The sequence below is a fragment of the Mus musculus genome, chromosome 1 (assembly GCF_000001635.26).
Source record: "Mus musculus strain C57BL/6J chromosome 1, GRCm38.p6 C57BL/6J".
In the NCBI taxonomy this organism is placed as follows: Eukaryota; Metazoa; Chordata; class Mammalia; order Rodentia; family Muridae; genus Mus; species Mus musculus.
The window spans coordinates 164,066,437-164,083,171 of record NC_000067.6 but is presented as its reverse complement, the minus strand read 5'-3'; the positions used below and the strand labels follow the sequence as shown (position 1 = coordinate 164,083,171).

Below are 16,735 nucleotides of genomic sequence, written 5' to 3'. Positions count from 1 at the left end.
CCAGTACTGAAAGAAAACAGAAATATAAGTTCTAGGTATTCCCCCTTCCCATTACACACAAAAGATCAAGAGATAGAGGTCTTGTGCTGCTCAAGGGTGTTTTGACGTGTCACTCTCCAGTGAAGCTCTGGTCTTCTGCAGCATGAGCTAGCCCTTGAAAGCACTGCATGGTGTAAGAAGCCATGGTTTCTAATCTCCAGACTTTAACTATTATCAGGATGAAAAATCTTAAAACAAAACAAAAAACCCAAAGCATTTGTTTATTATTGCTATCAGCAAGAGAAAAATCACTCCAAACAGTTCTCCTTGGGGACAGAAGTACTAATAGAAACATTACTCAACAGCTGGTGTTATTCCTTAGTTGCTGAGTTGTGGCTGGTTCATATACACCATCAGCCCCAAGAGCTTCTTATGAAAGGAGGAGGAGGAGAAGGAGGGAGAGGAAGAGGAGGAGGAGGAGGAGCAGGAGTCTTTAAAGTCACAGAGCATAGCTTGACCATGTATGATTTCCTGTTTTCCTAAATTACTTAAGTATTAAGATGGAAGCACCACTCTGCAGCTTAATAAGTATGTCTATAATAGAAAACTATGACAACTCTAGATGCTTTCTAAGGGGAGCCAATCTATCTAGAAGGTTATGACATACTCCACAGCAAGTAGTGCATCATCCAACACGCTACCTACACGCTCAAAATCTCTATGAATCTGACTTCACAGGCCAACATAGCCCAATGAGGAAGAGTTGCTGAAAGCTTCCCTGCACCCTGACAGAGGCTGACCAGTCTGTATCAGTGTCTCTACTTAAACTGTGTTTATGAAACCTCAAAAACTTGGCTTGTTTTCTTGTAAGTGGGTAGAATTGATCACCACCCTCATTTAAAGAGCACTTCCGACCTGGAGCCCTTTCCCATTGCTCCTCTTCTCCAGTTGTCTTTGTGAGCTTACAGGCATTTGGGTTACATCCTTGACTCAATCCTGTATTAAGAATAAAGGAGATACATTCATGTGGAGGAAAAATAACAGAGGAGGGACTTTCCTACAAGATCTTTGAATAAGGGAAGATTTGCATAAGCCATATTTAACCAGAATCTTTGTCTTATGTTTTCCTTTCTAAGAGCTCGGTACTCTTCCTCCCACTCTCCACCCTCCCATTAGTCAGAGAACAAAGGCTTCGGGATGCCCACATGGACCTTCCTGGCTCATCGTTGCTGAGCCAGGAGAACTGCCTTTGAATGGCTTGCCTCCCCTGCTTCTGTTTTCTCTCCCCTCTTAAACCATCATATAGGTTTTTTTTTTCCTAGAATGCTGTTGTGGTTCTGCCCATCTGTGATTTTGCTTTCCAAAGACCATGGCATAGTACACACTTCATGAGCTTTAGAGCACTGTGATGGTCTTTCCATCTTGGCTTTTGTTTAAGCCTGCGAGATTTGTCTGCTGGCTCTGGTGTCAAAACTTTGTCTCTACTTTAAAAAACCTGGTTTCTCCTGACGCCTTATCTAGGATCTAATTGTGTCTGTGATTTCTGTTGTCCTGAATAAGCATCAGACAGGGTAGTGAACTCTTGAGTCTGTTCTTGTGCACTATACTTCTCCAAAGGATGAACCCTAAGGTGTGTGAGCATGATTGACACCTGCTGGTAGACACACAGGATGAAAGGGCTTTGCAATTGCAATAGAATCAGAAGTGACTTAAAAAAACAAACAAACAAACAAACAAACAAACCATGGTCCTCATTAAAAAATGCTCACATAAGATGTAAAATGTGCATAAAAACTGCATTACTTATGAAATGGGAAATAATTCCAATCTCTCAATCTCTCTCTCTCTCTATCTCTCCCCTTCCCTTTCTCTATCATTCATTTATTTCTCACCATTTGTTTGTTTGGTCTCACTATGTAGCCCTGGCTGGCCTGGAACTCTCTATCTAGACCAGGTTAGCCTTGAACTCACAGAGTTCTGCTTGCCTCAGCAAAGTCGTATAAGCAAAGTTCATGAGTTCCAGCTGTATTCAGTCCTGAGGGCAAGGTCACATAAGTTTAGGCAAAGTCACATGAGTTTCAGCTTGTACAGTGCTGAGGGTAGGGTCACATTAGTTCAAGCCATAGACAGTCAGGAGGAGAGCCTGTTCTTGGAAACATCCTCTAAATACTATTGGTAACTGATGGATAATCTGAAGCAAACCCACTCCATTTACACCTCGGAGGGGCACAAAAGACCATTCCGAGAACACATCCCTGTTACAGAGGAACAGAGATTAGAAGACGCTCGTCTTGTTTGCTTGGTGTTTTCTCACAAGCTCTCAGAAATCTCCTCACACAGCTTCATTCACTGACTGCAGTCAGACAAATCTACCAAGGGTCAATTAACAAACTAGGAACTCCTGAGATCTGACACAGTCTCTCCCCTCAAGAAGGGTACAATTTTATCTAGGAAAAAAACAACACATATTCTGGTATACAAATAGACTAAGTAACATTTAAAAAAAAACAAAAAACAGGCTGTATTTAAATTCATCATGTTATAAACCTTGCAGAGTGAAGCGAGAAAATGAGATAGCCTACAGGTTGGGCAAGTTAAGGAGCAAGTTATAAAAGACATGGTAAGAGTTGGGGACAGCTGTCCTGAATCTTAAATTTAGGTATCTGAGTAGAAGATGTTAGGGAAAGAAAAGGGTGTCACTCCAGCCTGAGCCCAGGAATTTTTCTACCTGTTGTCTTCATAACATCAGCTCCAAGAGAGTGGGTTGTGTTATCATTAACTATTAATAATCATCAGAACACTGACTTCAAGGAACCTAGAGAGATCTAATAAAGAGAAGGGAAAACTCAAAACTAAAACTCAATGCAGGAGATTTTCCCTTCTTTGATGTTTGGTGGCCATCATGGGGTGCAGTGTGTGGAATTATTCTCCTAGGAAAAGGAGATGGGGAAGGTTAATGTGAACAGCTACAGTGGCTGTCACTCACAGATAGTGGGTCTACAGAGGAAGTAGGACTTTCCCAACTTGAATAGAGCACTGTTCTTTGGAGGTGGAAATGAAAGATTTTTGTCGATGTTACATAGGGTACGTACTATGCGCAAGGAGTCTGAGTTTCCAATTACTCATGGATCATATTTTCACTGTGTTTGGCATTAGCTTCTGTGCTGAATTGAACTAGGAAACAAGAGTTAGGAAAGAGTAAAAGCAGCTGTCTTTATATTCTACAGTAACACTTTTGCTTGTTCCTCCACAGAAAAGATGATAAAATACTACTCTGTATAGACACACATTATGGGATAGGGTTAATGGGATGAATGAGCGAGGGGAAATTAGGAGGAGCTGTTGGTCATGAAGAAATCCTTCCAGATTCGTTGAGCAAACACTGCATCTCTAATGTGGGAGATGCCTGCGTGTAAAATCTTCACGGGAGGACTTGACGTTATTTTCCAATGTTTTGTCTTTAGCACTTCATGGCTTTCCTTTCACAAAGGATGAATCAGTATGGATCATCCATCCTGAAAGAGAAGCAACAGATTATAAAATTAAACTAAGGAGCTTTTAAAAGTGGTAAAAACGAATTTGTTAGTAATACAGGTGAACATTCTCTAGGTGACAGAGGCAAGGAAACCACAAACACTGAAGTGCTAGCAGAGGAGGTAAAGAGCCACTAACGTGAAGAAGAGAGCACGGAAGGCTTCTAGTTGGAGATCGTGGACAAGGTGTGAAGCGTTTTAAAAGAAATGTGGAAGAGACATTACAGCAACATTTTTCACAGTCAAGTAGTATCCCCAAGCCAACGTTTTAAAGATTTATTTTGATTTTTCATCATGCGTGTGCGCATGTGTGCGCATGCGCACATGTGTGTGTGCCCGTGCGCATGACTGAAGTTGCTTGGTTACAGTTTCTAGGGGGCAAATTTCCTGGAGCCAGAGTTACAGGCAGTTGTGAGCCACTCAGTGCAGATGCTAGGGACTGAACTTGGGTTCTTTACAAGAGCAGCACACACCCTCAGCTGCTGAGTCAGCTCTCCAGCCCCTCTCTCCAAATAAATATTTTAATGTAAACGTTGATTCAGCCTGAAGTCCCGATTCTCTAAGAAGTATGATGTTCAGAGTGCTGGCCCCCAGATCGCATCTGGTCATAGTTCTGCAATACTGCTAATTTCCATGTGGAACCTGTGGAGGTTACTGCATGCTGATTTTACAGTGGAGAGGTGGGGAAGTAGGAGATAAAATGTGAGATCGGAGAAAATAAAAACTCAGGAAGAGAGTGGTATTGGTTCCAGATTTGAGATTCTGGTGGAGTATGGTTTAGAGAGATAAGGACGAATTTATATTCATGAAATAGGTGCCACTGTGTTCTATGTCACAACTGTGCCATTCCTGGAAAGGGTGGAGGAGAACCATATTTCTGTGCCTTTGCACCTTTCAAAAGGAGAACCAGATTCGGAGGCTCTGGTCTCGTTCTGAACTGTCAGGGTAAACCACCGTGGCAGCTGCAAACTTGCTTGCCAGTGTAGAAATAAAAATGTTTCTGAAAGCAGAATCTCGCACATACCCTCTCCTCTGAGGTTGGCATCGTATCCTGTGTATCATGGGTGTAGCTTTTACCCAGGTAGAATTTAGAAACCAGAAACCAAATGAGGTGATAAACAGAACCAGTTTGCAGAAGAGTCAAAATAACCAGCAAGAATCAAAACCACAAATGCCCAAGGAGTCATTCATCAGCCAAAAACTAATAGGAACAAGAACAAAGACCTGTGAGAATCAACTTAAGTTAGAAAAAAAAAAAAGTTCATGCCCCCCTTGGCTTGTTCTAGAGACACACCCTATTTCTTCCACCACACCCTTCCTCAGTGCCATCACACCATGGTTTAGTGTGAAAATAAGTCATTTTACTGGAAGAGGAGGGGCTCTGGTAGTAAAACCCCTAACATAGAAGTAAATCAAGGATCTAGAATCATACGAGTAACAGGGATACTGTCTCTGGATGCTGGTGTTACAAGTTTCAGCTTTTTCCCTTTTTCCAGTGACTTCCCTTAAGCCACTGTCGTTTCCCCTTCTGTTTCTTTACTGTTATTAAGGATCACAACACTCCCTATCTATACAGGATTGCAGACAACATCTAACCATTTAAGACTCAAAACACTTAAAACAGTATGCAACATGGAATGTGTATTTGATAAAAGTTTGTTTTTATCTACTATTTATTACTGTAACTATCACTGTCACAAGGCCTGTGGGTAAGTTATTTACCTAACTACAAAGTCAGTTTTAAGGTGATGTCCTCAGTCTTTCGAGCCTAAAAATGTATGAAGTGGTATCACCTTAGTTAATCAGTGAGATTAACTCCAGGTAGCCAATCAGCTTCCAAGTTCTAGTACACCTGGTGGGTAAGCTAAAGCCATGTGCTGGTGTGAGGATGATCGCCTTCATTGCCCAGATGCTCAGTAGACCAGGGACTCTAGGAAAATCTGCGCATCTTCTCATGCCCATGTTTGAGTTACCTTCCTAGTCTGAACTTTTTGAAGGTTCTCTCCCAGATTCTGCCTTTCTTGCAATGATTTTTCTTCTCATCGGTACAAAATTCATCAACTATGACCATTTCTGCCTTAGATTGTTCTGTACTTCTAAATATTTCTGTCTTCATTCCACAATTAGATAAGAATTTCCCTGAAGTTAGAGTCAAGGACTCATTGCTCTGAGTGTCTCAGTTAAGCTTAGTGTTGTTCTAATAAAAAAAAACGTTCAATAAACAAAAGTTAATTGAGTAATTGTCAATTACTCAAAAAAGTCAACAAACTGTTAAATCTATTAGACAATTTTATGCTAATTATTTTTGACTAGCATCTCTTGCTGGCCACCGCATCCTTGAAATGAAGTGAACCACTTCCGTGCAGTAGCAATCAAAGCAGGTGTTTCTGCGGCCAGAACACAGCTCTGGGTAGGATATGCCAAAAGAACTTTCACTCAGCTGGTGGGAACACAGAAGAAATATTTACATCCTGTGGGTTTCCTGCTACAGAGATAGGGAGGCCAGTCCCCAGAGAGACCCTTTTCTTACTTGGGTCCTATCTACACAATTACAGCAATAGAAACAGAGTAAAAAGACTCTACTGAGCCCATGTCCTCAACCCCACCACTCTCCCACTCTTTGTGGCAAATTCTCAAGAGAGCAGAACACATTCTGCTTCCAGATGATTATCCTAAATGGTTCCTCATCCTTACTCCAGCTGACCTCTGTCTTTATCTAAATAGCCTTCCCACTGATGCCCTTAATGCACCCTCTGGAAATCTGATGGCTACTCTGGCTGCATTTGAGATGGTTCCCACTCTTGTCACCCCAGCTCTTTTTCATCCTCTTCCATCTGTCTCTCTGGCCACCTTTTTCATCCTCCCTTTCTTCATTTCTGCCAGATAGGCCAGGAACTTCCATGTGTCTGCATCTTGTCTCAACAATCTACATTATTACTCTACTGGAAGAACTGCAGTGTTGAGAACCAACTGGGGCAAATACTTCTTTAGGGAAGTGGTGGGTAGGTTCCATGCTCCACTGCTCTTTCTCATTTCTGAAGGCCAGCACTCATTAGAGTAGTCATTTACCCTTCTGTGTTAAGACTGATGGCCTGCACCTGGACAGTTTCCTTTTACAATATGTTAGTTGTTGGAAATGCTTGTTGAATTGAATGTTTCTCAATTGTTAGACGTTGGTCCTGTAAGCTAAGACAAGAAAAAACATAACAGCATGCTTCTAACCCTCAAGGAAAATTCAGAGACTACCAGGAAACATTCCCACCATATGAAATCTCCTTTCTTAATAGGCATATTATACATCCATCTGTTTCAGACCACTAGCATCAAAGTCACAAAGATTTAATGGCAGCTAGCACTCAACTACCTTATCTGGAAATGCTATTTGTATGAGGCGCTCAGGTAAATAACTACTGCGGGGTTTGTGTTCTATCTATAATAGGAAGCACCCTAAGGAAAGTAGAAACAAACAGATGTGGAAATTCTTCATTGAAAAACTTACCTTTCTTGAGATTTCTTGCCTAAACGTAGAAAAAAGAATAAAAAAAAAGTATCATCAAAAAGTAAACAATTTCAATTTTTTTTTAAAGTAAAGGGTATGCCCACCTCCAAAACTGTCTTTGGAAATACATTGTGCATTTGGTAAGTGGACACCCATCTGTTGCTAAGTGGATCTGGGGTACCAGTAACCGTTTAGAGCTGTAGCAGAACAGTGTGATGAGCCTGCTTCTGGGGACTCCACTCCACCTGCTGTGATGCTCATAAAGCCAGAGCCTTGGCTGAACTCCCTACTGGTCTGACCCAGTGTCCCAGGCACAGCTCATCCTCTTACCAGCCCCTCCCTAAAGGACTTCAATGTCTCTCAGCTTCTCTTATGTGAGTCCTGAGAGTTTGGCTCTGGTCTTATTAGTAGGAATCAGTGAGGATCATGCAATCCAATTTGAGCGGCATATTTTCATACATCATATGGAATCTTATATACAATTCATATGTCATAAATACTTCTGTTTCCCCTTTGAACAGGCCACATGGAACTAGGTGTGAAAACCACTTCCACCAAATGCATAGAACTCTGGAACCCACATTTCTGTGTCCAAACAAAAACCTCAGCTCCAGCTTAGTTGTGCTTATTCAGTTGGGACTCTCCTCTAACTTACTCTTTGGGTAATTTTAGTTGACTATACAAAGTACATTTTGTGAACCAAAACACATTCTTATTTAAATATTGCTTAACTAGTGGTGTGAAGAAATGAGGTCTGTAGGAAACAGAAGAAAAAGAAACAGAAAGAAAGCTTTCTGAGAAAGGAGAATCCTTTGAGAGAGGGGTGGCTTTGGTGTTTTTCAGTGGCTGTAAACTGCTAGTCTAGAATTGTCCCACATAGATGTTAAATTCATTGTTGGGTTAAAAAAAACGGTATTTAAAATGTTTAGGCCATTGCTTGGCACATAATAGACAGTACTCAATTGTGTCTTTGATATTTTAAAGTTCTATAAAAGCTAGTCTTTCAAAATTTTGCTTGTAGATGATATGGACCAAATATACAGATTAGGTAGAATAATCAAGTTTGAGTCCATTTGTACATCTTCACAAATAAATATATGTGTATATATACGTCTACACACACACACTACCTTTTCTGAGATTTCTTGCCATATGTATATGGCAAGGAACAATGAAAGTAATGACAATAGGTAAACAAGACCCAGAATCCTACTGTGGGATTTTCTTGTCCTACTAAGGGAATTTCTTGTCCTACTGAGAGAGTGTCTTGTCCTACTGAGGAAGTGTCTTTCTGAAGAAAAGAGAACTAAGAGAGAATGCATTCAAGTTCATGTTCTGTACTAAACCAGTGTGTTGGGTCAGGTGGAAATTTCTTCCGCCTGAGGAACAGCATTGCCTTGTAACCCTGAAAGCAAGTGCTTTTTAGGGGTGCTATTTCAGAGGAAAGAGCCATTTCTGCCTTGAGCTCCTGCTTAAAGAGATTTTAGAGCTTGGCCTAAAAAAAATGCCATTGCCTTGGAGAATGAGAAAAGCTAGGAGTACCAAGTGTTTCTACCAGAGCACATGGCCAGGGTCCTTGTTTGTGGACCCAGGAGAAGAGTTAAAGGGAATCCAGAAGCCAAGACCATTAGGGCATAGGCAGCCCTTGCACCAGGTCATAGCATCCACCTGAGAGAAGAATGCTTTGTCACCCCATTGGCCTTCATACTCTGAATTGTCACATGTCCCCTTTCCAGTCTGATGAACCCAATAAAACTATAACATGTACGTAATATGTATGGATATAGAATTATTATTTTCACTATGATTCTTATCAACATATCTATTGAACACCTATAGGGTTATCTCAGGGACCTAGATCAGTGTCTCTATAGAAAAAAAGGGACATGATTCATGTTGTAAAGAGTCAATTTATGGCTAAAATGTTTGGAAGACAAAGCCATTCCCTTGCAAGCTTGAGAGATGAGTGGCTGTTTCATGATTGAAGACCATTGGACACAGCATAGTTACACCGAGTTTTCCCTCCAGAGTTAGTGATCTCTGGGAACCGCTACTCTCTTTGGTGGCATAACTGCCACTAGCCCAAGTACCCGTTATCTGTTTCCTGTTTGCCCTACTCAGATTCCCACAGCAGGGGCATGCCGTTTTCTTGTTATCAGTTTGAGATCGTCTACAGAAATGACTGACTCCAAAGTTAAGACTTTAAAAACAACCTACAGCTTTTCTCCTCCCCACTCATAAGGTAGCCTTAACCAGCTAGCACCCACCAAATACGGGTGACTTTGACTAAATTCCTTTGTGGTTACAACTGCCTCTGAAAAAGATGAAATTTGGGAGTCCTTGTCGTCCTCATTACTCCTTGAAGTCACTGAGCTAATGGCCACCTTACTCAGGGAGCATGTGTGATGACCTCTTTGCCCCACCCAAGGCAGCAAGACAGTTGGAGTGAGGTTTTGAAGTCTCAGTAAGAGGAAGAAAAGTGTCAATCTCAGCTTTGTTCTGGTGCCGTAGGCGATACTTAGTATCCTGTGTGATGGCGGTATCCAAGGTCCGTGGAATTTCCATCAATAGAGGAAAAGTTTGAACTGTTCAGTACTGACACGTTATAGTTAGTGCTGTTCCTACATAGCGCATCCTCTATTATCTTATGGATTGGTGGAAAATGAGTCTATCACCTCCTATTTTTAAATTTGGACAGGAGATCAAATCATGGTGGGAAGATTGTCAGAGACGGGTAGACGATTTTCTTTCAGTTGCCAGTGTGGGTGAGCTGGGTGACACAACGTGCACTGGTGAGTCTGGTGGAAGGGAAATCTAAGTGGCCGTCAGCTTCTACCACAGGAAGCAGCACAAAGGAGTCACAAAGGTTACTCATAGTACCTGACCTTAATACGGGGGAATCTTTAAAGCTGCCGGGGTATGTGAATCTTACAGTTTTGAGTAGATCTGCTAGATAAACGTGGACAAATGTGGCAGTGCACACCTCAAAACTGCAGCAGACTGTGGGCCTGTGGCTGGTGCGTTGGTCCGACCTGAAGGCAAAGGCATACTCAGGAGGGAGGAAGGGGGCAAAAGAAGAATGTTCTGTCCTCGTGCAGAGTTTATATACTTCCTGGATGATAGAGAATAAGATTTTGAGGACGCTCTCCTTTCCCTTTCCCTTTTTTCTTCAGGTTTCTGCCTTATTGGATATTGGATATATGTATGTGTATTTCTCTCTCTCTCTCTCTGTATATGTGTCTGTGTGTGTATGCATATCATTAGGATGTGTATATATCCTCCACTGTAACCTAGTACACTATATACGTATATGTGTGTACACTACATATGTATGCATACAAATATAAACACACATATGTTTAAATATGTATATGTTTACACATACATATATATGGTATACTAGATTACAGTGGTGACCTCAGTGAATAGATTCTAGAGAGAATCCACAAGGATTTCTCCCAAGGGCAACCACATGTCAACACCCGGAAAGTTATATGACTCTTAAAGAGATGTTCAAAAATCTTAGACAATCATAGACTCTCTTCCTAATGCTATTGTAGTGCTAAGATCAAAGTTGTGCAGGCTCCCAGAAGACAGTGGCAATGCATTCCCCTTCATACAGAAATAGGACCAAAGAGTTGTTACAGTGTCTCATCTAGCCAAGTTCCTCATAGCAACGTATCATGAAAAGGTCTGCCAACCATGATACATTGTCTGGATTTTTTAAATGGAGGTGTATATAAGGCCCAATCTCTCTAGGGACTTATGCCTACAAAGCACAGAAGTCACTTGGCACCTGCTTCAACTAAATAAGTTTATTTCCTGTGTGGGTCTCTCTCTCTCTCTCTCTCTCTCTCTCTCTCTCTCTCTCTCTTCCACTTGAACACTGTTCTACTTTGATGTTATTGAACATACCTACCTTTTTTTAACCGCCTTGCCAGCCAAATGAGAAATGCCAGCCCCGAGAATGCGGTGACCATGACGGCTACAGGAATGAAGAGGGGGTTGTAGTCACCTTCTTTGATCTTTGAGAAACTTCTGTTTGTCTCTGAAAGAGGAATCAGTAAGGCATATGGCATGAGCCACAGAATTATTCTCTTACTCAAGCTCATGATAGTCATCATTTTGGTCTTCTGATGTCCCCCAACAGTAACATATGTAACAGATGAGGGGAATAACACGGGAAGGCCCACGGTATGCATACAGCTGGACTGGCCTCTAGCCTTCTGCCTATGGGACCACAGTTCTCAGATCTGTGACTCATGGAGGTCCTGGGGATGTATCTCAAAACTCAAACAAGAAGTAGTCATCATGGTGTTTCGTTCCTGGTCTTGTTTAAAGGTTGATATCTGAGCACAGAGAAGAACTAGAAAGCTTACTAAACTGTAAGGAAAATGAAGTCAGCGATCTGAGCTGGGTAACTTGTTGATCAAAGGAAGCTGCTTCTACTACTTACATTGAATGAGATACACAAAAATCTTATTGCTTATATGCCCAGGGTCTGCAATGATATATAGCAATGCAGTTGGACCCCTGCCCTTCATTTCCACTCAAACCAACTAAAAGGCCATTTCTACCCTTTGGATATACAAACTGGGTTGGCTTACAGTCTCTTATTGAAAAGTACTAATTTGAAAAAAAAAATCTATCTTCTGATACCTCCAGGTGAAGGAATCTACTTTTACATATTGGCAACTGTTGGTTTGCTGAAGATGAGGAAATGAAAACTAAGTCGGTTGGAAAGGAAATGTATTTGATGAACCTGGCATACAGCCTTGCTGTAATGTCCTCGTTACCACCTTCCTGCTCCCTGCCCCCACTCTACTCCAAACACCCAGCGATCTTCTTTGACAGCTTCTTCAGGGCCTATCGCTTCTATTTTCTGTGAAGACGGTTTACATTGGGCAGACACTGGTAGCTGCTAGTTCATATGCTAACTTAACAAACAATTATTTTGTCACTTTTTTTTTCATGTACTCTGATGCACGGTGTATACACATGAGGAAGCTGCGGTCCTTCCCATGCACAGACAGATTGGGGAGACATCAGCTTGGGGTACTAGAGAACGGTTCACTTGTTGGGAGTTAGGGAGTCACTAGTGAGCTTAGAGGACGCATTGTTAAAAGATTAACGGGGAAATAAACTTGTGACAGAATAGAAGACATGGGTCATACATAAATATGTCAATGGGTTTACACTTTAAAGCAATAGGAGAGTTGAGAAAGAAAATAATTATCATGAAAGGAAAGCCTAAGAACAGGCAAGGATTTTATAGTGCACAACTGCATATCCATTTGTTTCTTAGGCCACATGTATTGAGGGAAAGGGACTTAAGTGTTTGTTATCTCCTTTCTGTCTTCTGCTAGCTGATCAGCTCCGGCTTTAAGCCTTCAGTATTTCTGAGTAAAATTACTCATGCTGACATATTGGACTAGGACTAGACCAGGTGCCAGATGATCTGCAGACAGTTTTTCTCTTGCCAATTAAGTTGGTTCCTTCTGAGCAGGTGAAGGTACAAGCAGAAGTAAAACTGAAGTTGGCCAGGGAGTGACTGCATTCCACTGTGCCCTGATTGGGTGCTGCTAGAGGTGCGCACTGAGTCACTTCAGGGAGGACATAACACAACAGGGCAGTCAGGACCAAAGGCAGTTTTCACCTTCTTATTACCATTAATTAATCGTGCATAACGATGGATTCCATTATGGCATTTTCAGAGATGGTATACATGTTGTTCTTTGGTCATCTTTGCACCACCCCCTTTAGCCTCTCCCATCTCCCTCCCAGTCTCATTGCCAATCCTAAAGCTTTTTGTTTCAGTATGGTTTTAACTTTTATGGGGGTGAGTAATGTATGTGTGTGCTGCACAGAATTATCTGGAAAGGAAATGGCACATGGTAATGAGCCACATGGCGTGAAGCAACCCAGGTCCTTGAGAGAAGCAAGTACTTTAAAACACTGATTCTTCTTTCCAGCCCCCATTACATGGTTTTGACCAGAGCCTCCAGAATTTATCAATGAAACCATCCATACAAATCTAGAAATTTCTAACTTGTGGGAATTACTTTGGACCGTACTTTCAGACTTGTGATATGGATAACTGGTCAGAGATAGAGACAACAAGGCATTGGCAGCCCATGGTGGTATAGGGTAGCCATTCCAAAAGGCTGCCCCAGCATGGTAACATGCAAGACTTCTGGAAATGTCATACCATACAGTCTTAGACTCAGAAGGCAGACTCTGGCATGGGACATGCTCAGTGATCACAAAGCTTTCAGCCTTTTCCTTAAGCAGCTTTGACAGACACCCCTACTCCCTGAAGCAGGCTTATCACTGATTCAATTCCTTACAATTCAGTTCCATGATGTCAACGATAGATTTTGGTTTACTTTAGAGAATTAAACTAGGGAACTATAAATATAAATGTAAAAAGCCTATCCAGAACTTCAGAGTTACCAGGTTTTTTTTTCCATCATCTATATGTGATAAACCCTGTCAGTCAAGAAAGGATGAAAACCCACTCTATTGCAAATGAAAACAATCAAGAGTGGGGCTTTGTTTTTTGCAGAAGTTGTTATTCTCCTGAGAGCTTACACTGGAGAAAAACAAAGAAAAGATGACTTTAAGAACCTACCAACTGAAGCAATCAAGAAAGACCTGTAAATCCCCTGAAAGAAACTGGTTGGTGCTAAGTTGGCCACCACATAAAATGGGTGTCATTGAAGGAGAGGAACCAAAGTTCAACTAGGGTTCATCAAGGCTTTATGTGATAACAATGAGAGAAAAAAAGATACAGAGTATAACTTCAATGTATTGCTGTAAATCAGATTATAAAATGCCAGATGACTTCAAAGACTTTTGCTTTTGTTTAGCTAGGTTTGGTTTGGATTGGTTTGGTGTTTTGCATTTCATTTTAGTGAGAAAAGCAAAACAAAACAAAACAAAACAAAACAAAACAAAACACTTGAAAAGCATCAAACTACAACCCAACTCTGGTTAAATTATACAGCAACAGAAGAAACAGACTTCTAGGCAAGACTCCCCTGTATTCTCAGACTATAAACACAAGCTTGCCACAACAAAGATCCACTCTAAAGTCACTCACCTTGGCAGATTGGCTCTGGAGATGACCAGTTTCCAGATGCTCCACACTGTGTTTCTGCAGTCCCAAGTAGCTCTCTTCCCTCAGAACAGTTGAAAGCACACTTGGACTGGAAGCTGAAGTTTCCCAAGGGGTGGATGCAGTCCATGGTACCCAACTCAGGGGCCTCCAAAGGCTCACACTGGACCACTTTCATGGAGAGAGAAGCAGGGTTGAGAAGAGTTATGAGGATTTGATTGGAATGGGGCTGGGGATGAATATAATCATTGTGCATTATATCCAAGTGTGATAGTGCCTATTTTTTAATTAATAAAAATTATTTTATTGAATTGTACATGTATAGGTGTTTTGTATGCAAGTATATTGTGTACTATTTCTGTGCCTGGAGCCCCAGGAGGCCAAAAGATGGCATTGTATCATCTGGGGTGGAGTCAGAGATGTCTGTTAGCCACCATGTGATGACTGGGAATAGAACTCAGGTCTGCTGTACGAGCAGCCAGTGCACTTAAGCTAATCCATCTCTTCAGCCCCATAAAAGAAATAAAATTTTGAAAATTGATTTATCAAGTGTTATCTTACACAAGTATTGGAGTAGGGTGGCAGAGTTTCACACCATTTCTTTTCACAGATTGACATTAAACAAATGACATTAAATGTCATTTCCATGGAATGTAATTACAGCCACAAAAAAGAAAAAAAAACTGACTGGAGACACTTGAGTCGTAGATATCCAAACAACATTCTTAGCATATTTGGAGGTCATGGCTAAAAACAGATTTGTTAATCCAAAGATCACATAGGTATATATACATCCATAAAATTCAGAAAATTTGAAGAAAGAAACAAACCAAGTCGTAATAATAGAAAAGACAGATACTGAGACTAAGAGTTTATGAGCTTGGATAAGTACAAATGAAAGAACCCAGAAGAAGTCACTATAGTCAACCAAACAATCAGAAGCCAGCTGGTGGTGGAATATGCCTCCTACCCCATTCGAATCTCTGAGTTTGATGCCAGCCTGGTCTATAGAGGAAGTTCTAGGACTGCCAAGGCCACATAGAGAAATGCTGTCTTGAAAACAAAAGACCAAAACCCAAACCAAAACAAACAAAATAGACAGTTAGAAAAAGGATATGATGGAAATCAAGAAAGCAAGCACGATGTTTAAAGGGGAGTAAACTAAAGGGCAGTCCAACGGTGTGGTGGAGGTAACATTCTGGGGAAGAGTCACAGTTTCAGAGATAAGTGAATTGGTCAGATCTAGTCCAGTTGGTTAATACTGAAATTAATTTTTGTTTCAGTTCTTTATTCCTTAAAGCCATTACTTGTCTTCTTCTTCCAATTTTCCATTGTGTGCAGCAGACACATCAAAACGCATTTTGAAACTTAGTCTCATTCTGAAGATTTGATGCGCCTTTCCATAGTAGTTGGCTGAGCTGGAGCCTTTCTCTTTGCACATGTGTATTCTCTCATTTCCGGTTCTCCCACCGCATCTCTGAGTGACTTCCTAGGACTCTGATGACTCCACCCTCTCTTTCTTGGCCATCCTAGCAGTGGTCCTCTGTGCTGTTTCTAGGATAATTGCCTCCAGTGCTGGCAGTAAGATGCCAAGTGGCCATTCATTGCAAATAAAGGACCTGTATTTTATTAGGGGATCTCACCACAGGATTATTCCTGTTCATCTCATTTTCCTTCAAACTTGATCCCTGAACATAAATAGTTTCTATTAAATATATATTCCATAAGTACAGAATCTATGATTTGCTTCCATATTCTCCAGAAATACCCAACCAAAATAAGTGTATAGGATTTGTTATTAAATAACTCTGACATATTCTGTGTATCAGATGTTCGTTCTTTTACTGTTCCTTGTCACATCTGTCTATAGAAGAACAGGAGTACCTTCCCAATACCTCACTCTCCTAGGGAGAAATAGAATTGTTTCTATTCGACCTCATAGTTCTTAATCCTGCAAGCTCAGAGGACTGTGACATCCTTGACAGTAAGGGTCTACAATACCCCATTTTTTACTGTAACCTGCTCACCTTTGACAAATCCCAACACATTTCTCCTTGTGATATTTCAAACCACTTGTGAAGTAAATTGAAACTTCATGCTGACTTGGGAAATCTTTACAGGAAGATATTATTGTGAAAGTTTAGCTTTCTGTTTGGAACTTCCCATTTCTTAGAACTGCTAATATTGATTTGTCCCAACTGGTATTATTTTGTCCCAACAACGAAGATCCACTCTAAAGTCACTCACCTTGGCAGATTGGCTCTGGAGATGACCAGTTTCCAGATGCTCCACACTGTGTTTCTGCAGTCCCAAGTAGCTCTCTTCCCTCAGAACAGTTGAAAGCACACTTGGACTGGAAGCTGAAGTTTCCCAAGGGGTGGATGCAGTCCATGGTACCCAACTCAGGGGCCTCCAAAGGCTCACACTGGACCACTTTCATGGAGAGAGAAGCAGGGTTGAGAAGAGTTATGAGGATTCGATGGAGTTGAGTCTTGTTTCCGCTACTTGATAACTGTTTGTCTGTATTGGGGGTCCAAAGAAATACCGTGGGAAGAAATGGCCTCTGAACTATGCTTTGAAGATAACCAGGTGTGTCGTCCACATGCA

The 16,735-nt window shown here is 41.3% G+C and overlaps 1 protein-coding gene across 6 annotated transcripts in view; it reads right to left on the bottom strand.

The window, feature by feature from the left end:
- Nucleotides 1–241: 241 nt before the first annotated feature.
- The window catches only part of Sell (selectin, lymphocyte), a 20,944-nt gene continuing 4,450 nt past the window's right edge, over nucleotides 242–16,735 (bottom strand). For 2 of the 6 annotated variants that reach the window (NM_011346.2, NM_001164059.1), the window contains 5 exons: nucleotides 16,376–16,561; nucleotides 14,114–14,299; nucleotides 10,931–11,059; nucleotides 7,012–7,030; nucleotides 2,387–3,494 (listed from right to left, as the gene is read on the bottom strand). In NM_011346.2, coding sequence (NP_035476.1) covers nucleotides 3,476–3,494; nucleotides 7,012–7,030; nucleotides 10,931–11,059; nucleotides 14,114–14,299; nucleotides 16,376–16,561 — 539 coding nt within the window. In that variant the 3' untranslated portion in view covers nucleotides 2,387–3,475. Of the gene's footprint in view, nucleotides 3,495–7,011; nucleotides 7,031–8,838; nucleotides 10,044–10,930; nucleotides 11,060–14,113; nucleotides 14,300–16,375; nucleotides 16,562–16,735 lie in introns of those variants that run through there. The other 4 variants (XM_006496717.2, XM_030252333.1, XM_030252331.1 and 1 more) reach the window with 4 other exon arrangements.